This window comes from Oncorhynchus mykiss, chromosome 22 (genome assembly GCF_057628025.1).
Source record: "Oncorhynchus mykiss isolate SJ-2025 chromosome 22, ASM5762802v1, whole genome shotgun sequence".
Lineage (NCBI taxonomy): Eukaryota > Metazoa > Chordata > Actinopteri > Salmoniformes > Salmonidae > Oncorhynchus > Oncorhynchus mykiss.
Genome location: NC_143043.1, coordinates 29,375,056 through 29,399,074, shown reverse-complemented (window position 1 = coordinate 29,399,074; position 24,019 = coordinate 29,375,056). Strand labels below are relative to the sequence as shown.

At 43.0% G+C, this 24,019-nt stretch overlaps 3 protein-coding genes across 9 annotated transcripts; 2 read left to right on the top strand and 1 right to left on the bottom strand.

The window, feature by feature from the left end:
- Window positions 1-3: 3 nt before the first annotated feature.
- Window positions 4-6,141, top strand: naxd (NAD(P)HX dehydratase). Of its 3 annotated transcripts, XM_021579897.3 has the most exons (11): window positions 4-1,614; window positions 1,717-2,190; window positions 2,407-2,554; window positions 2,737-2,782; window positions 2,868-2,956; window positions 3,530-3,638; window positions 3,739-3,789; window positions 3,891-3,995; window positions 4,057-4,177; window positions 4,273-4,393; window positions 4,760-6,141. In XM_021579897.3, the coding sequence occupies exons 1-11, from the start codon at window positions 1,113-1,115 to the stop codon at window positions 4,908-4,910; spliced, it is 1,917 nt and encodes a 638-aa protein (XP_021435572.2). In that variant the 5' UTR covers window positions 4-1,112; the 3' UTR covers window positions 4,911-6,141. The 3 variants fall into 3 exon arrangements, with proteins under 3 accessions (XP_021435572.2, XP_021435574.1, XP_090071900.1); XM_021579899.3 differs by lacking the exon at window positions 1,717-2,190 and having other exon boundaries at window positions 283-435; XM_090215774.1 differs by lacking the exon at window positions 1,717-2,190 and having other exon boundaries at window positions 730-926.
- Window positions 6,142-6,352: 211 nt separating this feature from the next.
- LOC110502019 (inhibitor of growth protein 1) lies at window positions 6,353-9,048 on the top strand. Of its 2 annotated transcripts, XM_021579923.3 has the most exons (4): window positions 6,353-6,533; window positions 6,822-6,986; window positions 7,384-7,532; window positions 7,707-9,048. In XM_021579923.3, the coding sequence occupies exons 2-4, from the start codon at window positions 6,848-6,850 to the stop codon at window positions 8,340-8,342; spliced, it is 924 nt and encodes a 307-aa protein (XP_021435598.1). In that variant the 5' UTR covers window positions 6,353-6,533; window positions 6,822-6,847; the 3' UTR covers window positions 8,343-9,048. The 2 variants fall into 2 exon arrangements, with proteins under 2 accessions (XP_021435598.1, XP_021435599.1); XM_021579924.3 differs by lacking the exon at window positions 6,822-6,986 and having other exon boundaries at window positions 6,396-6,533.
- A 661-nt stretch (window positions 9,049-9,709) lies between these two features.
- Window positions 9,710-22,177, bottom strand: LOC110502026 (ubiquitin-conjugating enzyme E2 A). 4 transcript variants are annotated; one of them, XM_021579932.3, is made up of 8 exons: window positions 18,668-19,077; window positions 17,951-18,068; window positions 17,800-17,843; window positions 17,010-17,090; window positions 11,289-11,314; window positions 10,992-11,081; window positions 10,811-10,899; window positions 9,710-10,557 (listed from the first exon to the last, which is right to left on the bottom strand). In XM_021579932.3, the coding sequence occupies exons 1-8, from the start codon at window positions 18,709-18,711 to the stop codon at window positions 10,429-10,431; spliced, it is 621 nt and encodes a 206-aa protein (XP_021435607.2). In that variant the 5' UTR covers window positions 18,712-19,077; the 3' UTR covers window positions 9,710-10,428. The 4 variants fall into 4 exon arrangements, with proteins under 4 accessions (XP_021435607.2, XP_090071925.1, XP_021435611.1 ...); XM_090215799.1 differs by lacking the exons at window positions 17,800-17,843; window positions 17,951-18,068; window positions 18,668-19,077 and adding exons at window positions 19,994-20,121; window positions 21,725-22,177; XM_021579936.3 differs by lacking the exons at window positions 17,800-17,843; window positions 17,951-18,068; window positions 18,668-19,077 and adding an exon at window positions 21,725-22,155.
- Window positions 22,178-24,019: the final 1,842 nt, after the last annotated feature.

Genomic DNA, 24,019 nt, shown 5'->3' with positions numbered 1-24,019 from the left:
CGCACCTTGAGGGCAAATCATTTATTTTTAAATGAACACCACTGCGCGCAGGAGAGCAAATCGAGCAAACCTGTTTATTGCTAGCATTTAGACGAGACAGGTGATGAGCTGCTAGTAACAATGTAAGTGTAACATTCGACTTTTCAATGACGTAAACAAATTACAACTCAATAGGACATTCAATATCCTATGTAGAATGGACTGTGAACTTTGCCCTATATTAAATTGCATAAAGTACCTCTGCTTCTTTAAGAGCTTAAAAAACCAATCAGATTCCAGTGTCATATCACAGATAGAACAATCTTTGGTGAGTTTGGTCATATCTCCTCGCCAACCCACTTCCTGTTTTGGTTTGGGCTCTTTTAGCAGCTTTCATGATCCCAGTGACCCGTCTCTCTATCCTATTTTCAGCAGTAACGCACAGTTCGTGCCTAGGTAAGACCCGTCAGTGTGAGTGCGCGCTGTCTGTCACACCTAATACCACTGTTTATCTAGTGGCACTAAATAGGCTCGCAAGGGCATGTCAGAATCATGCAAAATGGAAGTTGGATGGTTGTATTTTGCCTCAGTACTGTTGCGCTGACGATTGTTGTAACACTTCTGTATCTAAACGAGGAAAGTATAGTAAAAACAACAAATACTGTACTTTAACATTACACCCCTGGCACTATAATTGTATAAATCACAATAATCACTGAATTAATTTAGTTCCTTTAGGACCCAGCAGAGCTCCTCGGTGTCTATCCCTGTGATGTAGTACACATTCTGCCCCTGACGTTTGTGTTGTGGTGTACTGGTAGGGATCTATAATCATTCAGCTTTGCAGACTGTGGGACACACCAATCTCCATTATATGAAAGTGTATTGTCTGAAACTCAACATCAGGCTCAACAACAGGCTGCTGAATGTGCCTCTTCCACGTCTAGGTAAATTGTTACCTGGTATCAATCTCAGTCTGAATGTCGAGCTTCAAGGTTTGATGCAGGCTGTTGCTAGCTAGCTAGATAGCTAACGTTAGGACATTTCACTAGCAGAATTGCTAGCTAACTTTTTTTGGTTTTCAAACTTCTTCATGCTTTAAAATAATAATCACGTTGAACTCGCACCTAATTATGCTCGCCATTTCAACACGGGGCTTTCTGTGGTCGGATGTCGAGACCAGAACCTTGCTTAACATCTGGGGCGAGCAGGACATCCAGACAGCGTTGGATGGAAACTTCAGAAACAGTCATGTCTACCGCGACGTCGCCCGAAGGTTGGGAGAGATGGGGTTCGAAAGAACCCCAGAGCAGTGTAGGGTGCGAATCAAAAGCCTGAAAAGGCAGTTCCTCCTGGCCAAGGAGGGCAACCTGAGGAACAATGGACAATACCACAAGATCTGCAAATTCTACGATGCCATGGAGAGGATCCTGAGCAGCCGTCCCCAGATTGACCCCCAGGAGCTGCTAGACAGTGGGGCTGTGGGGGATGAGACCATGGATGGGACAGAGGAGGAAGAGGACACAGACCCTCCACAGCACCCATACCTGGAGAGCACAGGGGAATGCTCCTATCCAGAGACCCAAGTGAAGATGGAATACCCTCCCATCCCTATCCCTGTGACCGTGGGAAATGGTAAGTACCATTTATATGGCATGTTGTTACATTGTTATCATATTGTATGCAGATACTACCACAGTCACAGCCCTCAAAACCTTAATCCACTTTCCTCCACAGGCACCACAGTCAGACAGACCAGCAGCAGCCAGTCAGCTAGTGGGCCGTCTTCCAGCCGACCCAAGCGGCCCAAGAAGCGGCACGCCGACCTGCCCCTGGACAGTCTGATGGAGCGATTCCTGGAGCAGAGTGCTGAGGCCGAGCAGAGCTTCTACCAGTTGGAGGAGCAGCGTCTGCAGGTCGAGGACCGGCGACGAGAAGCTGAACATGCCCGCGAGCTCCACATGCTCCAGGTGTTGGGACAGATGTTCTCCAGCATCGCTACCAGAAACCCTGTCGCCCCCGCAACCACAGCAATGCCACCTGCTCGGAATACCATGGAGTCTACCATGCAGCCCGGTGTGCCGATGTCCGCCTCCAGCCATATGATGCGTGGTCGTTCGTGTCACCTCCGAGTCCGCTCGCCCCAATCCCAGGCTGAGTGGCCCAGCTACCACACTCGGCCACAGTCCAACGCAGGTTCTCAGACTTTAGGTATTCACTTCTCTCACTCAGTTGGCCTGTGTTTGAGCAATGGCCAGCCCTGGTGAGACTGCCTGTCGAAAAGCAGGTCAAACAGAACTGAATAATTCGGAAACAGATGCACAAAGATGTCTAAGCCTAAAAGCACACACAACACACAAGCAGCTAGTGCAGGGAAGCTACACATTTTAAGGAGAACTCTGAATACTTCTCTCTTTTCTTTCTCAGTCATCGAGCGCTCCTTCTCCCTTGGGACAGCCGCACGCACAGGCATGGATGATATCCTTCCACTGGTGAAAAATATAGTCCCTCCATTGACATCTAAAAAGCACAAAGGCCAAGACGGGCGGATTGGGATTATTGGGGGATGTCAAGAGTAAGTCACCCAAGTGACCCAACCTAACTCCACCATCAACTTTGATTTCTAAATGAAGGTTTTCTGCCTTATACCAATATTGTGTGAGGTAACCAAAGTAATTTACAATTTTTCTCTCCTCTTCTTTGTGTCCTTTCATTCCATCCACCCTTCCTTCTGACAATTGTTCTTGTCATGGTAAGGTATACAGGAGCTCCGTACTTTGCCGCTATTTCTGCATTGAAAGTGGTAAGCACAGAGTAGCTTTATTGGTTCTGTGTAATTTGTTCTCTGCTGGAGACATTAATATGATAAAACCTCTGTCACTTCTTAGGGGGCCGACCTGTCACACGTGTTCTGCACTAAAGACGCAGCGATAGTGATCAAATCCTACAGTCCGGAGCTCATAGTTCATCCTGTGCTGTAAGTTACATCTTAAAAGCCAGTGTATACACCTTCCTAATATTGAGTGGCACCCCCTTTTGCTCTTAGAACAGCCTCAATTCGCCTGGGCATGGACTCTACAAGGTGTCGAAAGCGTTCCACAGGAATGCTGGCCCATGTTGACTCCAATGCTTCCCACAGTTGTATCAAGTTGGCTGGATGTTCTTTGGGTGGTTGTCCATTCTTGATAGAGGGGAAACTGTTGAGTGTGAAACACCCAGCAACATTGCAGTTCTTGACACCCTCAAACCGGTGTGCTTGGCACCTGCTACCACTTCAATATTTTGTCTTGCCCATTCATCTGAATGGCACACACACACAATCCATGTCTTAATGGTGTCAAGGCTTAAAAATACTTATTTAGCCTGTCTCCCTCCTTAATCTATAATGATTGAAGTTGATATAACAAGTGACATCAATAAGGGATCATAGACTGACCAGGTGAATCCCTGTGAAAGCTATGTCATTGAAATGGCAGATGTTCCTAATGTTTTGTACACTCAGTGTTTGTAAACAGTGTGTATATGATGTTGATGATAACTGTGTACATAGGGACAGCCCCAATGCAGTGGAGGAGATAGAGAAATGGCTCCCCAGACTCCATAGCCTGGTGGTGGGACCGGGGCTAGGCAGAGACGACAAGCTGCTGAAAAACGCCAAGGCACGTGGGACACTGAATATAAATATATATACACACAGTCAATTTTAGATTAGACAGTCCACATGATATTACCAATGTTCTTATGAGTCTTTTTCTTTAGGAAGTAATTGAGAAGTCCAAAGCAAGAGATATCCCTATAGTTATTGATGCAGTAAGTACTGTACACACAACCAATTTTTGCTTTGGTAGTAGATAAAAAAAAAATATATATATTACAAGGATGTTCAGTGATTGTGTGTGTTCCACCAATAGGATGGGCTGTGGCTGGTTGCTCAGCAGCCATCAGTCATCCAAGGGTACCAGAAGGGCATCCTGACTCCCAACTACATGGAGTTCACCCGGTTGTATGAGGCTATGGTGAGTCTGCCAGTGCTAGCGCAGTGTGTGTTTGTTCATTATTAACCCTCTGTGTTTTCAGTACCATGAGCCTCTGGATAGCAGTGACCATCAGAGGAGTGCCATGGAGCTCAGTGTTGCCATGGGCAACCTGACCGTGGTGCTCAAGGGGGAGGAAGACCTAATCACCGACGGTAACAAGGGTTAGTGTTATAAACAAACACAGCTACACTCAAAGTAAGTGCTACACTCACAAATATTCCTGTAAAAAATCTGACGGTGTTTCTGTGGTGTCCAGTGATCTTGTGCAGACAGGAGGGCAGCGGGCGGCGGTGTGGGGGGCAAGGAGACCTCCTATCTGGCTCTCTGGGAGTGCTGGCACACTGGGCATACGCCTCCTCAGCAGACATGACCAAAAGGTACCATATTTATCTCATCATTTTGTGATTAAACACTGACACGACCAAAATGAATATAGCTTTATGATAACATATCGTCGCTGTATGATGAAAAACCTCGTCATTCAATTTTCATGTATTGAAAGCAGTAACTTTCATCAATGTGCTCCAAACATTTGACTCTAGGACCAAGAACATTTATTCAAAATAGCCTCTGAAGTTTTGAAATAGTATGTTTTGTTAATTGTAAACGAAAGCAATTTTTTCAATTTCCTGAATTTAAAAAAAATGTTTTTGTAGCATATGTAACCTAGTTGGTCTAATTTTAAAGTGTATTCGTCATTAATCTAACTGTTATGTATTCTCCAATCTCTTCTTCTGCCTAAGTGTGAACCCATCAGTGGTGGCAGCTTTTGGGGCCTGTTCTCTGACCAGACAGTGTAACAAACAGGCCTTTCACAAACATGGCCGAGCCACCACCACAACAGACATGATCCAGGAGATCAGCTCTGCCTTCAAAAAACTATTTGAGAGCTGAGAACAGTCTATAGGAGCAGAGTCCAAGATAAACTCACAAACATATGTACTGTACATACACTATATATACAAAGGTATGTGGACACCCCTTCAAATTAGTGAATTTGGCTATTTCAGCAACACCGTTGCTGACTGGTATATAAAATCGAGCACACAGCCAGGCAATCTCCATAGACCAACATTGGCAGTAGAATGGCCTTACTGAAGAGCGTGGCACCGTCATAGGATGCCACCCTTCCAACAAGTCGGTTCATCAAATTTCAGTTTGACGAACAGGTGTCCACATACTTTTGGTCATGTACTTTTACTGTACATGTATACATAAAGTATTACATTCATACACACAAACAACCCTTTCTTCCATGGGAATCCAACTATCAATGTAGCTAGTCTTTACCTCAGACAGAAAAGCTAAAGCCCGGAAGTGAATCCGATCGCGCCTGTCGACAATGTGCCATTTAAAGGTAGTTTCCGATTGAGTCAACATTTGCATCGTTTTACCATGAATGCAATATTCACAAGCGCGGTAACATTGCCTTTAAAAGCTGCATTGTTGACAACCCTCGATCGGATTGAGTTAATAAGAAATAATTCACATAAAAAAGAATGACTCCAACATATGAAACCACTTCTAGCATAGCCACAGGAAGATGTTTGGGAGTGCTGCACTTTTTTTTGCCCACGCTACAGAAGGCTATATCGGTTCGCTAATGCGGACTAGTAAAGGCCCAGTGCTGTACTTTAGTGAAAAAACTAAATAAAAAAATGCATTAATTAACTACTACCCACTGGTATGACTCATAGTTTATTTGTGCTCAATAAGCTATAGACCTTGATTAATTCTGGCTATGTTGTCTCTCATACACTGGACCCATTGAAACAAAAAATGACAAAAAATGTCTCCTTTACACTGGAGTCTTATTTTCTTAGTGTCTCCTTTGCTATTCAAAAAGGTGTGAAAGCCAGCACTTCATAATTAATGGATCACATGAGGGTGAGCTGAGATTACATACCTTAATATCAGACTACCCAATGTACACATACTGTGTAACACTGAGCAATTCCTGGTGAAAGTTAGAGAATACAATTATTTAGAATCTGTGATTTGTTTCCAGACAGTTAAATATATTCCATAATGACATTCCTGTCTTTACTGTCATCAATAATATAATCTAAGTGATGTGTTGTCTCCTGTTTTTGTCAACCACCCTATATTAAAATGTTGGAGTTCACTTATTTTGTATGTCTTTACTCTTCATCGGTCTCCCTAACAGTGTAGCAGAGAGTTGGTCTATAACGTATCAATCAATGTCTGTCTTGCTCAAACAGTACGAACATGTGCAACTGTAACTAGCTAAATTGTAACATCAAGCATGGACCATTTTCACTAGATCTGCATCACTGTCCTAATTAAATGTTTTAGAACGACTGCCTAAAGGATCTAAACTCACTGAAGGAAATTACCAATGGCAGATTTGTTTCTGATATGATGCGCATGCGCATACACATGTACAGTTCTCCACGTTGGACCAGACGCAATCAATACATAGTTGAGTTACAAGATTCTCCAGTTGGATTGAATACATTGTATGAAGTTCATTAAACGGCAAATATAAAGTTGCTGGTGAGTAAGAATTGCTCGCTAGTTGCGTAGCTTTATTTTTCGTGTTCAGACAATAATTAGTTTGAAGGCTAACGTCACTGCTAGCTTAGCTGTCGTTAGTTCGCTTCCAGGCTGTTAGCTCGTTTATGGGAAAGCTAGGTAAGCTAACAGTAGTAACGTTAGCGTGTCAAAAGTAAGCTGAGGGAGTTTGCTAGATACATATTTTTTAAATAAAAGTTCAACGCATATCTTTAGGATTATGAGTTTCGGATGTTCTGTATAACATATCTCTCATTTCGTTGTGGACAGCTTTGTGTGGACTTCGACAGAAGAACATGCTAAATCCGGCAAACGGTGACCCGGTCCACGTCGTTACAAATTATGTGGAAGAATATTTGGACTTGGTCGAGTCACTACCATTCGACCTACAGAGGAGCGTGTCTCTTATGAAAGAAATTGACGCAAAATACCAAGGCAATTTGTTCACATTTCATCCACCGACTGTATACATACCTCTAATCATAATGTAGCTAGCTAACGTTAGCCAGCGAAACTGGTAGCCCAGCTAACTTACGTTAGCTACAGTAACTTAGTAGGTAGCAAGCACCTGGCTACTGCTGGCATTCAGCTGTACCAGCTTGTGCATGCATCTGTAATGTAGTTGGAATAGTAGTAGATACCCTTTATTCACATTGTCACTTAGTTATGAACTATATTTGTTCCAAAGTATGTACATGTATTTAGCTAGCTACAGTAAAACTATTGTTTACCTAATTAACTATTGTTTTTCACTTTACTAATGTGCTATGTTTGTTACATTTTATAAAAAAAAACATTATTTAACTAGGCTGGCAAAATTTGTTTTTCTCAGATGTCCTGCAGGAGCTGGATGATGCTTATGAACGCTACCGTCGGGAGTCTGACCCTCTCCAGCGGCGCAGAATGCAGCTGTCCATCCAGAGAGCGCTCATCAGCAGCCAGGAGCTAGGAGATGAGAAGATCCAGATTGCTGGGCAGATGGTGGGTAAACGTGGCTGGCTGCCTGTATACTTTGCTGAATTCCTGTCCAGCTTGAAAATAACAATAATATATAGATGAGGTAGCCCCACATTGGTCACTCTCCTTGACCAACCTATGTTACCCCACTGATCACAACCCACACAGTATAAACAAATAAACCCTGTATTGTCCCAGGTGGAATTGGTGGAGAACCGTAGCCGGCAGGTGGACTGGCATTCTGAGCTCCTCCACACCTCCCAGGAGATCCCAGAGATCCATGTACCCACATCAACTGCTATGACGACGACTACAGCCTCCATGTCAACGTTAGCAGTGACAACCACACCAGGCAAAGTGGGTCACCACGACAAGAGGCGTGACGAGGCAACGCCAGGCTCAGTCGGTGGAGGGGAAAAGTCTGGCGGGAAACGTTCGCGGCGGCAGAAGAACGGAGAGAACCGGGAGAGCTATGGAGGCATGGATCATGGTGATGAGGCAGGCATGGGGGCAGCCAGGGAAAAGAGGGCCAAAATGTCATCGTCCAAGAAGAAGAAGAGGTCAAAGGGCAAATCAGAGAGGGAGGTGTCACCCCCAGACCTGCCCATCGACCCAGATGAGCCCACCTACTGCCTGTGTGAACAGGTGTCTTACGGCGAGATGATTGGCTGTGATAACGACGAGTGTCCCATTGAGTGGTTCCACTTCTCCTGTGTGGGGCTACATCACAAGCCCAAGGGGAAGTGGTTCTGCCCCAAATGCAGGGGTGAGAATGAGAAGATCATGGACAAGGCCCTGGAGAGGGTGAAGAAGGAGAGGGCCTACAACAGGTAGCTAGCTAGCTGCTCTACCTGGCCCAGTGAACGTTGTTTGTGGTCATGTTAGTGTTGTTTTTTGTTATTGTATTTTCTACTCCCAATTAGTATCAATGCTGTTTGAAAATGAAGAATTGGGGCCTCCCTAGTGGCACTTCAGTCTAAGGCGTCACTACAGACCCGGGTTCAATCCCATGCTGTGTCGCAGCCAGCCGCGACCAGGAGACCCATGAGGCGGCACACAATTGTCCCAGGTTCTCCGGGTTAGGGGGAGGCTTTGGCCGGCCGGGATGTCCTTGTCCCATCGCTCTCTTGTCGCTAGTTGTACGGTGTTTCCTCCGACACATTGGTGCGGCTGGCTTCCGGGTTAAGCAAGCAGTGTGGCTTGGCAGGGTTGTGTTTTGGAGGACGCATGGCTCTCAACCTTCGCCTCTTCCGAGTCTGTACGGAATTGCAGCAATGGGACAAGACTGTAACTACCAATTGGATATCACAAAGTTGGAGAGAATGGGGTTAAAAAGTACAAATGAAGAATTAGAAAGAGGGACTTGTCATTTTAGTAAAGGCTGTACTGTAAGATGGACATCCTAGTTCAGTACCACTGGTTTAGAGCAGATATGTAATACAGATTATTGTAGCCACACCAATGATTGACGCTAGTGTATCATGCATGCAACCATACTAGCCATATTGCTCCATACGAACAAATAAAACATTTTAACCAAGATTGCGTGCTGAAAGTCATTTTAGACATGTACTATATTACAAGGTGGCTTACAGATATGAATGCAATGTGCTTCCTATGTTGAATTGTCTTTGCATCATCTGTATTTACCATGGGATGTGACAAGAGCCATTAGTAAGGGCTGCTCTAGCAGCAAAAGTTGTTGAGATGGTTAAATTGATAATACTCATGTTTGACTGATGGCATGGGGCCTGTAGTTGTGAGGACAGTCACTTGTGACACCAGTAAAAAATGTTATTTAAATGCATCTTGGCCTGGAGCTCATTGTGTCTGGTCCAATGATAGTATTCTTGAAGGCCTTGGCTTGTATATCATGAAATCCTTTGGTCCCTAGTCTGTGCTTACTGTGTCAAAAATAGCAAAGCAACAACTCATGTGTACACCATCATGCCATGTCTGCGATTAGTTTGATGTTTAAAGAATTCCTTGCCAATAAACCATATTCTCATTAAGTTGGTGTCAAATGTCAATGCTGCAGAGGCATTAACTGATGGAAGTGTGCAGCTAGTTTCTCAGCATTGCAAGAGATTACCGATTTCACAGTATTTACCAGATAGCGAAAGCTAAATATAGAGGTGATGGATGACTAAGGTAGGGAGCACATGGTTAACCAGCCAAGAGAAACATTACTACTGTCATAGTAAAGGTAGCTTTGACGACTTATTTACAATTGCTGAAAAAGTGACATGGTGGACAACCAGTGCAAAATCTGTACAATCAGGATGTTCTATATACACACGAGTACTTACTGAACAGAGAACAAGAACACACTATCACTGTCATGCATGTAACAGAGCTCACAACACATCAAAGACATGGGTTAAGCATGTGGGTCTAGTTCTGAATCAGGTTGTTTAAGGATGAACACACGCAACAATTTTCCAAAGAAAGGTAATGAGCTTGATAGCTCAGATGCTGCTTTGTAAATTGAGCTTATGTATTAAAGGGTAAGGGGAGCACACCAAAGAAAGGACCTACAAGCAGGTTAACATGATTAATTGATATTTCTTCCAAACATTACACATCAGTCCAACTAATTTATTTCAGTGTGGGAAGGGAGGCGGCATGTAATTGACGTCCAAAAATTGTCCTCAATTGAAGACGGTGGCGACAAAAACAAGATTCAGCACATAAGTCCCCTGATAAGCCAAAACAGGAGAGAGACAGAAAAAATAACAAAAACGCCACTCCAAGCGTGTTAGGGAAAAAAATGTTCAACAAGGGACAGGTAAAGTGCATAAATGTCAAATTAAAATGGAGGAAGAAACAAAAAAAATCTAAATTAAGATGTACTACTCAAACTCGCATCACACACAGCTCAGCGCTGGGGATAGAGAGGGCCAGAAGGGAGAGGATGTGGTCAACTGTCCCTCCAGCTCTGTTCTACAATGGCCGACACACGCTTCTCGTACTCCCTCTTGTTTTCTTGGTAAAGCTGGGCCGCCTGACTGTTGGCTGGGCTGTTGGGGTTTGGTTCGTCTAGCAGAGACTGGAAGAAGGGAAGGGAGCAAGGTGATGAATAATGAGCCAACTGAGTAGACGAGACAGACTTTCTACAGCACAGAGATCAAGACATAAAAGTGGGCATGCACCATGACACTTCAGGATGTTCAGTATGGGAAGTCTAACATCTGTTGTGTTTTATAATCTCTGCTTTGTCACAGTAGGACTAAATGTTGACAGGGAAGGGAGGATACATGGCATATAAAATGTATTATGGAAAACAAGATATATTTGCCTACCTGAATAGAGGTAAGAATGGATGACACATCATAGGTTGGACTCCATCGATTCTGCAGAATGTCTAGACATATACTGCCATCTGCATACACTGTAAATAAAACAGAAGGGTTAAAATACCATTAACCTTTGCAGTACTAACCATAATCAGGCTGTTTTGCTACTGTCGTTGTGACAACATACCATTTGGATGAAACATCTTTGACACAAATCGTACTGTGGGGGGTTTGTTAGGGTATTCTTCTGTGAACTCAACAGTAAGCTTAAATGTGCCTGGAACATAAAAGATGGGGAGGAAAGAAGAATTAGAACCATGGCTCTAGTTCATAACACTGCCGGTAGATAAAACAGGAAGTTGATGATTGACTGCTTTAGCCTACTTTATGTGAAATTGATAAAATCAACAATTACGTCACACACAACCCGTAGCTCCGTAGAGTATGCAAACATAAAGAATGGGGTGCACAGTGCTGTACTCACCGTCCTCAAAAGGTGTCCCTTCTGGGCTGTAAAGGGAAATAAATATGTTTAAATGTTTTCTCTGTATGTGTGAAAAATGTGTCATTTCCCAGTAAATAAGTTAACAGATGAAGGAGGAACATTGTGATGAGCAGATGAATCACTTCACATTTTTGGTATCATTGGCCCAGAAAGGTATTGAAATGACCTTGATCTCACAGAATTACCAATAACTACGCTGACCAGCTGGCAAGTGTCTACAATGACATGTTCAACCTCTCCCTGATCCAGTCAGTAATGCCTACACATTAAGACCACCATAGTCCCTGTACCCAAGAATGCCAAGGTAACCGTCTAAATGACTATCGCCCCATAGCACTCACATCTGTAGCCATGAAATCCCTTGAAAAGCTGGTACTGGCTCACATCAACACCATCACCCTAGCCACCCTGGACCCCTTCAAATCTGCATACCGCCCAAACAGATCCACAGATGATGCAATCTCTATTGCACTCCACACTAGAGGTGGACCGATTATTCGGCATGGACGATTAATTAGGGCTGATTTCAAGTTTTCATAACAATCGGTAATCAGCATTTTTGGACGCCGATTATGGCCGATTACATTGCACTCCACGAAGAAACTGCGTGGCAGGCTGACCACCTGTTACGCGAGTGCAGCGTCAAAAGGACCTTGGGGCTGCAATGAGCCAAGGTAAGTTTCTAGCTAGCATTAAACTTATCTTATAAAAAAATCAATCTTCACATAATCACTAGTTAACCTAGTAATATCGTCAACCGTACTCCCTCTTACTTCCGGCGTCGACAGAGAAGGCCGCCTCGCTTCGCGTTCCTAGGAAACTATGCAGTCTTTTGTTTTTTTACGTGTTATTTCTTACATTGGTACCCCAGGTCATCTTAGGTTTCATTACATACAGTCGAGAAGAACTACTGAACATAAGAGCAGCGTCAACTCACCATCAGTACGACCAAGAATATGACTTTCGCGAAGTGGATCCTGTGTTCTGCCTTTCACCCAGGACAACGGAATGGATCCCAGCCGGCGACCCAAAAAAACGACTTCGTAGAAGGGGGAAACGGAGCGGTCTTCTGGTCAGACTCCGGAGACGAGCACATCGTGCACCACTCCATAGCATTCTTCTCGCCAATGTCCAGTCTCTTGACAACAAGGTTGATGAAATCCGAGCAAGGGTAGCATTCCAGAAGGATATCAGAGACTGTAACGTTCTTTGCTTCACGGAAACATGGCTCACTGGAGAGACGCTATCGGAGTCGGTGCAGCCAGCTGGTTTCTCCACGCATCGCGCAGACAAACAAACATCTTTCTGGTAAGAAGAGGCGCGGGGGCGTATGCTTCATGGTTAACGTGACGTGGTGTGATCATAACAACATACAGGTACTCAAGTCCTTCTGTTCACCTGATTTAGAATTCCTCACAATCAAATGTCGACCGCATTATCTACCAAGGGAATTCTCTTAGATTATAATCACAGCCGTATATATTCCCCCCAAGAAGACACATCGATGGCGCTGAACGAACTTTATTTGACTCTTTGCAAACTGGAATCCATTTATCCGGAGGCTGCATTCATTGTAGCTGGGGATTTTAACAAGGCTAATCTGAAAACAAGACTAAATTTTATCAGCATATCGATTGCGCAACCAGGGCTGCAAAAACCTTGGATCAATGCTATTCTAACTTCCGCGATGCATATAAGGCCCTGCCCCGCCCTCCTTTCGGAAAAGCTGACCACGACTCCATTTTGTTGATCCCCGCCTACAGACAGAAACTAAAACAAGAAGCTCCCGCGCTGAGGTCTGTTCAACGCTGGTCCGACCAATCTGATTCCACACTCCAAGACTGCTTCCATCACGTGGACTGGGATATGTTTCGTATTGCGTCAGACAACAACATTGACGAATACGCTGATTCGGTGAGCGAGTTCATTAGAACGTGCGTTGAAGATGTCGTTCCCATAGCAACGATTAAAACATTCCCAAACCAGAAACCGTGGATTGATGGCAGCATTCGTGTGAAACTGAAAGCCCGAACCACTGCTTTTAACCAGGGCAAGGTGACCGGAAACATGACCGAATACAAACAGTGTAACTATTCCCTCCGCAAGGCAATCAAACAAGCTAAGCGTCAGTATAGAGACAAAGTAGAATCTCAATTCAACGGCTCAGACACAAGAAGTATGTGGCAGGGTCTACAGTCAATCACGGATTACAAAAAGAAAACCAGCCCCATCACAGACCAGAATGTCTTGCTCCCAGGCAGACTAAATAACCTTTTTGCCCGCTTTGAGGACAATACAGTGCCACTGACATGGCCCGCAACTAAAACATGCAGACTCTCCTTCACTGCAGCCGACGTGAGGAAAACATTTAAACGTGTCAACCCTCGCAAGGCTGCAGGCCCAGACGGCATCCCCAGCCGCGCCCTCAGAGCATGCGCAGACCAGCTGGCTGGTGTGTTTACGGACATATTCAATCAATCCCTATCCCAGTCTGTTGTTCCCACATGCTTCAGGAGGGCCACCATTGTTCCTGTTCCCAAGAAAGCTAAGGTAACTGAGCTAAACGTCTACCGCCCCGTAGCACTCACTTCCGTCATCATGAAGTGCTTTGAGAGACTAGTCAAGGACCATATCACCTCCACCCTACCTGACACCCTAGACCCACTCCAATTTGCTTACCGCCCAAATAGGTCCACAGACGATGCAATCTCAACCACACTGCACACTGCCCTAACCCATCTGGACAAGAGGAATACCTATGTGAGAATGCTGTTCATCGACTACAGCTCGGCATTTACCACCATAGTGCCCCCCAAGCTCGTCATCAAGCTTGAGACCCTGGGTCTCGACCCCGCCCTGTGCAACTGGGTACTGGACTCCCTGACGGGCCGCCCCCAGGTGGTGAGGGTAGGCAACAACATTTCCACCCCGCTGATCCTCAACACTGGGGACCCACAAGGGTGCGTTCTGAGCCCTCTCCTGTACTCCCTGTTCACCCACGACTGCGTGGCCACGCACGCCTCCAACTCAATCATCAAGTTTGCGGACGACACAACAGTGGTAGGCTTGATTACCAACAACGACGAGAAGGCCTACAGGGAGGAGGTGAGGGCCCTCGGAGTGTGGTGTCAGGAAAATAACCTCACACTCAACGTCAACAAAACTAAGGAGATGATTGTGGACTTCAGGAAACAGCAGAGGGAACACCCCCCTATCCACATCGATGGAACAGTAGTGGAGAGGGTAGTAAGTTAAGTTCCTCGGCGTACACATCACAGACAAACTGAATTGGTCCACCCACACAGACAGCATCGTGAAGAAGGCGCAGCAGCGCCTCTTCAACCTCAGGAGGCTGAAGAAATTCGGCTTGTCACCAAAAGCACTCAGACTTCTACAGATGCACAATCGAGAGCATCCTGTCGGGCTGTATCACCGCCTGGTATGGCAACTGCTCCGCCCACAACCGTAAGGCTCTCCAGAGGGTAGTGAGGTCTGCACAACGCATCACCGGGGGCTAACTACCTGCCCTCCAGGACATCTACACCACCCGATGTCACAGGAAGGCCATAAAGATCATCAAGGACAACAACCACCCGAGCCACTGCCTGTTCACCCCGCTATCATCCAGAAGGAGATGTCAGTACAGGTGCATCAAAGCTGGGACCGAGAGACTGAAAAACAGCTTCTATCTCAAGGCCATCAGACTGTTAAAACAGCCACCACTCAACTCCAGCCACTTTAATAATGGGAATTGATGGGAAATTATGTAAAATATATCACTAGCCACTTTAAACAATGCTACCTAATATAATGTTTACATACCCTACATTATTCATCTCATATGTATATGTATATACTGTACTCTATATCATCTACTGCATCTTTATGTAATACATGTATCACTAGCCACTTTAACTATGCCACTTTGTTTACATACTCATCTCATATGTATATACTGCACTCAATACCATCTACTGTATCTTGCCTATGCCGCTCTGTACCATCACTCATTCATATATCTTTATGTACATATTCTTTATCCCCTTACACTTGTGTCTATAAGGTAGTAGTTTTGGAATTGTTAGCTAGATTACTTGTTTGTTATTACTGCATTGTCGGAACTAGAAGCACAAGCATTTCGCTACACTCGCATAACATCTGCTAACCATGTGTATGTGACAAATAAAATTTGATTTGAACCATGTGTAGTTAACTAGCTTGTCCTGCGTTGCATATAATCAATGCGGTGCATGTTCATTTATCATCGAATCACAGCCTACTTCAACTTTGCCAAACGGGTGATGATTTAACAAAAGCTCATTCCCAAAAAAAGCACATTCGTTGCACAAATGTACCAAACCATAAACAGCAATGCATTTCTTAAAATCAATACACAAGTATATTTTTTTAAACCTGTATATTTAGTTAAAATAAATGCATGTTATTAGGCAATATTAACTAGGGAAATTGTGTCACTTCTCTTGCATTCAATGCAAGCAGAGTCAGGGTATATGCAACAGTTTGGCCACCTGGCTCGTTGCGAACTGTGCTTCTTCCTAACAAAGGCCGTAACTAATTTGCCCGAATTTTACATGATTATGACATAACATTGAAAGTTGTGCAATGTAACAGCATATTTAGACTTAGGGTTGCCACCCGTTCGACAAAATACGGATTGGTTTCTTATTACACTGAAAGAATAAACGCTTTGTTTTCAAAATGATAGTTTACGGATTTGACAATATTAAATGACCAAAGGCTCGTATTTCTGTGTGTTTATTATAATTAGGTCTATGATTTGATATTTGATAGAGCAATCTGAGCGGTGGTAGGCAGCAGTAGGCTCGTAAGCATTAATTCAAACAGCACTTTCCTGCGTTTGCCAGCAGCTCTTAGCAATGCTTGAAGCACAGCGCTGTTTATGAATTCAAGCCGATCAACTGCAGAGATTAGGCTGTCAATACTAAAGTGCCAATAAGAACATCCAATAGTCAAAGGTATATGAACTACAAATGGTATAGAGAGAAATAGTCAACGCGTCATAATTCCTATAATAATTACAACCTAAAACTTCTTAACTGTGAATATTGAACCACCTTTCATATGTTCTCATGTTCTGAGCAAGGAACTTAAACGTTAGCTTTTTTTTCTACATGGCACATATTGCACTTTTACTTTACTTTCTTCTCTTTGCATTATTTATTTGAGACTAAATATAATTTATTTATGTATTATATTAAGTTAAAATAAAAGGGTTCATTGTTCATTCAGTATTGTTGTAATTGTCAGTATTACAAATATATATAAAAATCGTCCGATTAGTCGGTATCTGCTTTTTTGGTCCACCAATAATCGGCATTGAAAAATCATAATCGGTCGACCTCTAGTATAGAGGACCTGGATGACAGGAAGTTTAGCCCCAGTGATGTACTGGGCCGTTCGCACTACCCTCTGTAGTGTCTCAATTTGTATTACTATTTACCTTTTAACTCCGCATTGTTGGGAATGGGCTCATAAGTACTTCACGGTAAAGTCTACGACCAATAAAATATGATTTGAAACTACCAAGACAGAAGGCTGTTTCTGAACCCTAACTCTGCAATATTTGCTGCCAGAGCATGGGGTTATAAATAATATTCCACAGAAAATCTGTGACAGTCTGAATGTGCACCTCTGACCGCTTGCGCTTCGCCATCTTACCCAAATATGACTGCATTCCACACCATTATGTTGTTTTCGGAAGGGGCACCACTGACGCCAGCCGGAGGGTCTTCTTGTAACCTATGGGGCCCGAGAAAAACAACTTTAGTTCCGTGTCAAAATTGCTTGCTACCTAGCTAATATATACTTATTAACCCTACTTTCAAACTGATAGTTATTTTACAAATCGACACATTACTGAACTCACTCTTACTTGCAATATTATCAACCAATGCAGAAGCCCATAAAAGTGTTAATGCTACTTAGCTAGCTCAAAGTACTACCCTGTACAGTAGGTGGTGGTTACACACCTTATGAGTGTGGTCTGCCAATAAACCTCAAAGAAGGGACGTAAGTGGGAAGATGGCGGAAGTGGATGCGGAGTTTGAATCAAGCAGCACTTTGAGCAAATTTGGTTGAAAACAAATGTTCCGAATGGACAACAGTAGTATTGAAAACTGGAACGAAAAGGAAATTGTCTAAAATTGGATTGGAGGATACGTGTATGAATGATAATGAATCGCTTCTTGTTGGGATGCATTTGTTGAGCAAGGATGCATATGTGAGAAACCCATTTGAGGTGTCAAATGGTGAAGGGCGCGCTTGGAAAAGTCTGAGAGTGACCAGTAGTGGTTTTATTTTGATTAATTGTATTTCTGAAGAGTAGAGGAAGATTGCTGTGGGCCTAAAAAGAAACCGGACAACAGAATTTTTGTGTTCTGAACTTCGCAGTAGAGCTCCTGTCAACCGAGTCATCTCAGGGGTGACGACAGATGTTCAGGTGGAATACCTGAATTGAATTCCTGGTGTGGTTGATGCACAGCGTCTGATCTCCTGGGTGAACAAGAAAAACGTCTGTCGGGCCTGTTGTTTTTTGATAAAGAGCAATTACCTACGCATGTGAAGCTTGGTTACGTAAGATACGCAGTAAGAGCTTTCACCTGAGTGTAAGGATGTAAAAGATTTGGCCATTTTGTGTTTGGACTTAAGACTGACATCTGAAAACTTGCATGGGGTACTGGCACCGGAAGACCCGCCCTCACCAGGTTCCCCTTGAGCCTGTGTAGGGAACAGATCTGTTTTATTTATTTTTTACAGAAAATGTGTTTATTTTATTTTGGTAGTTTGTTCACTTTTTGGGGGGAACCCTGTTTCCACCCCGCATTGTGGCGGGATGCACATTCAATTGTGTGTTCGCCAATATCCAATAGCAGAAACTAAACGTCAGTCACAAACCGTAACGGTTAACGTTATGCATTCAAGCACGGGACATCGCAAAACCAACCCGAGTAATCTTATGACGTATTGTTAATCTAACCCAGTTTCGCTTGCGAGTGAGCTATGGTGACTCGCATTGGGAGAGCAAGTTGTTTTCTTCGCTAGCTAATCTGTAGCCAAGTATTGGCTGGCAAGCTAAATAATTAACGTAGCCGACTGTTTTAGAGTTCGACGACTTTCTCGGCATGAGCTATTTTCAAACGCAACATTACACATTTGAGAATTGTAAACTAGGTAAACCCCAAAATGTCAGGAAACAGACGGCTGTGTGACTTGCTGGTTAACGTTTGCTAGCTTGCTTGGTAACCTTCGCTGACTAGCTTTGCTAGTTAGCTTCTTCAGACATCAATAACACCATCCGTGAAAAATGTTCATCTCACCGTTTAAAATCTCTCATCAATCGTCTTCTTGCCGGAGTAGACATCGTAAACTAAATATATAACGGTAACACAAATATACTGCTTTATTTACAACAAAAGTGTTTATAATATAGCTAGTTAATGTCGGGTTTACAACAACATTCAGCTCTCTTTTTTTCCGCTGGCGCCTCGGTGAAACGATATCCTCCGAGTCCTACCCTAGCCGCTGGTAAGTGGAATATTAGGCGATACCACTTCAGCTAATAGGGGACGTCTTCGTTTCCGTAGTCTTCTAAAGAAAACCGAGACGTACGATAATTTAGGTTTTAATATAATTGTACTTTATTGTATTACATTTGTATTGATAAACGATTTAATACGTATCTATTGACTTAGTCTCACCTTATTTTTTATTTGAGACCGTGTTTGACGGGGGGCGTGGTTACAGTAAGGTAGCATTTGTACGGTTATGTAAAAAAAAACTCCAGCTATGAACCTCGGTCTTGGAGACAGGTGACAAACGGGTGTTCGCACAGGTGAAATAGTGGGCATTTTCCAGATACAAAGGGAGCGGAGAGGAATACTAGGACATTTTTGCAAAATTCATGGTTGCCTCTGGCAGGAGGCTGAGCCTTGGCCGCAAGTGGATCTTCCAATAAGGCAATAACCCCAAGCACACATTAACATCTACAATGAAATAATAATTGACCACAAAATCAACAGTTTGCAATGCCCATCTGTCTCTGGACTTCGAACCCCATTCAAAACCTGGGGTTTGAAATGAAGAGGGCAGTCCAAAAAGGGAGACTATGTATATCAAAGATCTGGAAATATTCTGTATGGAGGAATGGTCAAAGAGCCCTCCCAATGTGTTCTCCAATCTCATATTTTCTTCTAGAAAAAGGCTGTGTCGGTCTATCCTCACAAGGTAAGGTATTGAAAACAGGTGTCAATTTTAACCCCTATAATTCTGAAACAAATATTACTTGTTAAATAACATTTATTTTAATAAAAATTGGTTTCTTCTATAAAAATACACTACCGGTCAAACGTTTTAGAACACCTACTCATTCAAGGGTTTTTATTTATTTTTACTATTTTATAGATTGTAGAATAATAGTGAAGACATCAAAGCTATGAAATAACACATGGAATCATGTATTAACCAAAAAAGTGTTAAACAAATCCAAATATATAGCCACCCATTGCCGTGATGACAGCTTTGCACACTCTTGGCATTCTCTCAACCAGCTTCACCTGGAATGCTTTTCCAATAGTCTTGAAGGAGTTCCCACATATGCTGAGCACTTGTTGGCTGCTTTTACTTCACTCTGCGGTCCGACTTACCACAAACCAACTCAATTTGGTTGACGTCGGGGGATTGTGGAGGCCAGGTCATCTGATGCATCACTCCATCACTCTCCTTCTTCGTAAAATAGCTCTTACACAGCCTGGAGATGTTTTGGGTTACTGTCCTGTTGAAAAACAAATGATAGATCCACTAAGCCCAAACCAGATGGGATGGTGTATCACTGCAGAATGCTGTGGTAGCCATGCTGGTTAAGTGTGCATTGAATTCTAAATAAATCACAGTGTCACCAGCAAAACACCCCCACACCATAACACCTCCTCCACCATGCTTTACAGTGGGAAATACACATGCGGAGATCATCCGTTCACCCACACCGCGTCTCACAAAGACATGGCGGTTGGAACCAAAAATCTACAATTTGGACTTCAGACCAAAGGACAAATTTCCACCGGTCTAATGTCCATTGCTCGTGTTTCTTGGCCCAAGCAAGTCTCTTCTTATTGGTGTCCTTCAGTAGTGGTTTCTTTGCAACAATTCGACCATGACGGCCTGATGCACACAGTCTCCTCTGAACAGTTGATGTTGATGTGTCTGTTACTTGAACTCTGTGAAGCATTTATTTGGGCTGCAATTTCTGAGGCTGGTAACTCTAATGAACTTCTCCTCTGCAACAGAGGCAACTCTGGGTCTTCCATTCCTGTGGCGGTCCTCATGAGAGCCAGTTTCATCATAGGACTTGATGGTGTTTGCGACTGCACTTGAAGAAACGTTCAAAGCTTTTGAAATGTTCTGTATTGACTGACCATGACTTAAAGTAATGGACTGTTGTTTCTCTTTGCTTATTTGAGCTTTTCTTGCCATAACATGGACTTGGTCTTCTACCAAATACAACTGATTGGCTCAAACACATTAAGAAGGAAAGAAATTCCACAAATTAACAAGACACACCTGTTAATTGAAATGCATTGCAGGTGACTAGCTCATGAAGCTGGTTGAGAGAATGCAAAGCGTGTGCAAAGCTGTCATCAAGGCAAAGGGTGGCTAATTGAAGAATCTCAAATATAAAATATATTTGGATTTGTTTCACACTTTTTTGGTATACATGATTCCATATGTGCTATTTCATAATTGCGATGTCTTCACTATTACTCTACAATGTAGAAAATAGTAAAATAAAGAAAAATCCTTGAATGTGTAGGTGTTCCTAATAATTCAGACGGGTAGTGTAGGACATGCCTCTCACTAAATAGCAGAATGTCAACGTTCCTTCCTGTCCTAGACTTACATTTTTTGTATATTACCTATATTTAACTAGGCAAGTCAGTTAAGATCAAATTCTTATTTTCAGTGACGGCCTAGGAAATGTGGGTTAACTGCCTTGTTTAGCGGCAGAAGGACAGATTTTGACCTTGTCAGCTCGGGGATTTGATCTTGGAACCTTTTGGTTAACCACCTGGCTACCCGCCACCCCAGTCTATGGTGACATACAGTGCATTCAGAAAGTATTCAGACTCCCTTGACTTTGTCCAAATTTTGTCACGTTACAGCTTGTTCTAGAATTGATTAAATCGTTTTTTCCCCTGATCATTCTACACACAATACCCCATCACGACAAAGCAAAAACAGGTATTTAGACATTTTTACAAAACAACTGAAATATCACATTTACAGTACTCAGACCCTTTACTCAGTACTTTGTTGAAGCACCTTTGGCAGCGATTACAGCCTTGTGTTTTCTTGAGTATGGCGCTACAAGCTTGGATCACCTGTATTTGAGGAGTTTCTCCCATTCTTCTCTGCAGATCCTCTTAATTAAGCTCTGTCGGTTGGATGGGGAGCGTCACTGCACCGCTATTTTCAGGTCTCTCCAGAAAGGTTCAATCGGGTTCAAGTCCAGGCTCTGGCTGCGCCACTCAAGGACATTCAGATACTTGTCCCGAAGCCACTCCTGCGTTGTCTTGGTGTTGAAATATTTTTATCAGTAATGACTAAATAATGTATACATTTAACGTAGAATTATAACTAATATAATTCTATCCTGTCTGATAAAGAATGGTTCTACATAGGCAAAGAGGAAGTGTTAACAGACAACTTGTGACCACTGTGAAACCGATACCAGGAAGAAAGTCTCCCCAAACCGTTAGGCTTGCAGTAGATTATGCAACTTGTGGTAGCATATGATAAGCAATATGTGTGTGTTGGAATGGACTTTTGAAAGCAGCTATGTCCTTGTCGGAGAGGAGGGACATTTAGGACGCTATGACGCTATGTGTGATATATAAACTAATGTACATGGTATTTTGAGCAGAGCTCTTGAGAATAAACGCTAGTGTTTTAATTGAATTGGTTAATGAACACATTACACATAACTAAATTCATCTAACACTTGGTTGTGTGCTTAGGGTCGTTGTCCTGCTGGAAGGTGAACCTTCTCGCCCCAGTCTGAGGTCCTGAGCGCTATGAATCAGGTTTTCATTAAGGATCTCAATGTACTTTGCTCCATTCATTTTTCTCTCAATCCTGACTAGTCTCCCAGTCCCAGCCGCTGAAAACCACCACCATGCTTCACCGTAGGGATGGTGCCAGGTTTCCTCCAATCTTTGTTTCATCAGACCAGAGAATCTTGTTTCTCATGGTCAGAGTCCTTTAGGTGCCTTTTGGCAAACTCCAAGCAGGCTTTCATATGCCTTTTACTGAGTAGTGGCTTCCGCCTGGCCACTCTACCATAAAGGCCTGATTGCTGGAGTGCTGCAGAGATGATTGTGCTTCTGAAAGGTTCTTCCATCTCTACAGAGAAACTATTGAGCTCTGTCAGAGTGACAATCAGGTTCTTGGTCACCTCGCTGACCAAGGCCCTTCTGCTCTATGGCTGAGTTTAGCCAGGCAGCCAGCTTTAGAAAGAGTTTTGGTGGTTCCAAACTTATTCGATTTAAGAATTATGGAGGCCACTGTGTTCTTGGGGTCCTTCAATGCTGCAAAAATGTTTTGGTACCCTTCCCCAGATCTGTGCCTCGACACAATCCTATCTCACACCTCTATGGACAATTCCTTCAACCTCATGTCATGGTTTTTGCTCTGACATGCACTGTCAACTGTGGGACCTTATATAGACAGGTGTATTTTTTTGAATTTACCACAGGTGGACTCCAATTACGTTGTAGAAACATCTCAAGGATGATCAATGGAAACAGGATGCACCTGAGCTCAATTTTGAGTCTCATAGCAAAGGGTCTGAATACTTATGTGAATAAGGTATTTTTGTTTTTTATTTTAAAGAAATTATAAAAAAATATATATATATATATTTTTGCTTTGTCATGGTGGGTAGATTAATGAGGATTTTTATTTATTTTATTTGATTTATTTAATCCATTTTAGAATAAGGCTGTAACATATGTAGAAAAAGTCAAGGGGTCTGAATACTTTCCGAATGCACTGTAATCTACATTAATGCAGTCGCCACTTCATTAAAGCCTTTAGATGCAATTTAACATGATAAAACAAAGTGCACTAAGTGTGACAGATGTTGTACTCATCACTGCTCGCTCTATCAGAAAGTAGGTTGAAACACTACATTTTATTAATTTATAAACTCTCACGTTACCTGACATCTTTACTTATCCATAGATGTAAGAGTTACCATACCCAATCACAATGATGACTAACTCTGGATATTCCGTCTGTTGCTACACACTTAAAAAAAACTGCTTTTACAGTGCCTTGCGAAAGTATTCGGCCCCCTTGAACTTTGCGACCTGTTGCCACATTTCAGGATTCAAACATAAAGATATAAAACTGTATTTTCTTGTGAAGAATCAACAACAAGTGGGACACAATCATGAAGTGGAACGACATTTATTGGATATTTCAAACTTTTTTAACAAATCAAAAACTGAAAAATTGGGCATGCAAAATTATTCAGCCCCCTTAAGTTAATACTTTGTAGCGCCACCTTTTGCTGCGATTACAGCTGTAAGTTGCTTGGGGTATGTCTCTATCAGTTTTGCACATCGAGAGACTGACATTTTTCCCATTCCTCCTTGCAAAACAGCTCGAGCTCA

Excerpts from the sequence above, each read along its gene's own strand:
- naxd (XM_021579897.3), top strand. The coding sequence starts at position 1,113 with ATGCTCGCCATTTCAACACGGGGCTTTCTGTGGTCGGATGTCGAGACC. Across the intron at positions 2,555-2,736 it reads ATTATTGGGGGATGTCAAGA|GTATACAGGAGCTCCGTACT; the intron begins GTAAGTCACCCA and ends TGTCATGGTAAG. Across the intron at positions 3,639-3,738 it reads AGCTGCTGAAAAACGCCAAG|GAAGTAATTGAGAAGTCCAA; the intron begins GCACGTGGGACA and ends CTTTTTCTTTAG.
- LOC110502026 (XM_021579932.3), bottom strand. The coding sequence starts at position 18,711 with ATGTCTACTCCGGCAAGAAGACGATTGATGAGAGATTTTAAACG. Across the intron at positions 10,900-10,991 it reads AAAGATGTTTCATCCAAATG|TGTATGCAGATGGCAGTATA; the intron begins GTATGTTGTCAC and ends TTTTATTTACAG. Across the intron at positions 10,558-10,810 it reads CCATTCTTACCTCTATTCAG|TCTCTGCTAGACGAACCAAA; the intron begins GTAGGCAAATAT and ends CCCTTCTTCCAG.
- LOC110502019 (XM_021579923.3), top strand. The coding sequence starts at position 6,848 with ATGCTAAATCCGGCAAACGGTGACCCGGTCCACGTCGTTACAAATTAT. Across the intron at positions 6,987-7,383 it reads AATTGACGCAAAATACCAAG|ATGTCCTGCAGGAGCTGGAT; the intron begins GCAATTTGTTCA and ends TGTTTTTCTCAG. Across the intron at positions 7,533-7,706 it reads TCCAGATTGCTGGGCAGATG|GTGGAATTGGTGGAGAACCG; the intron begins GTGGGTAAACGT and ends GTATTGTCCCAG.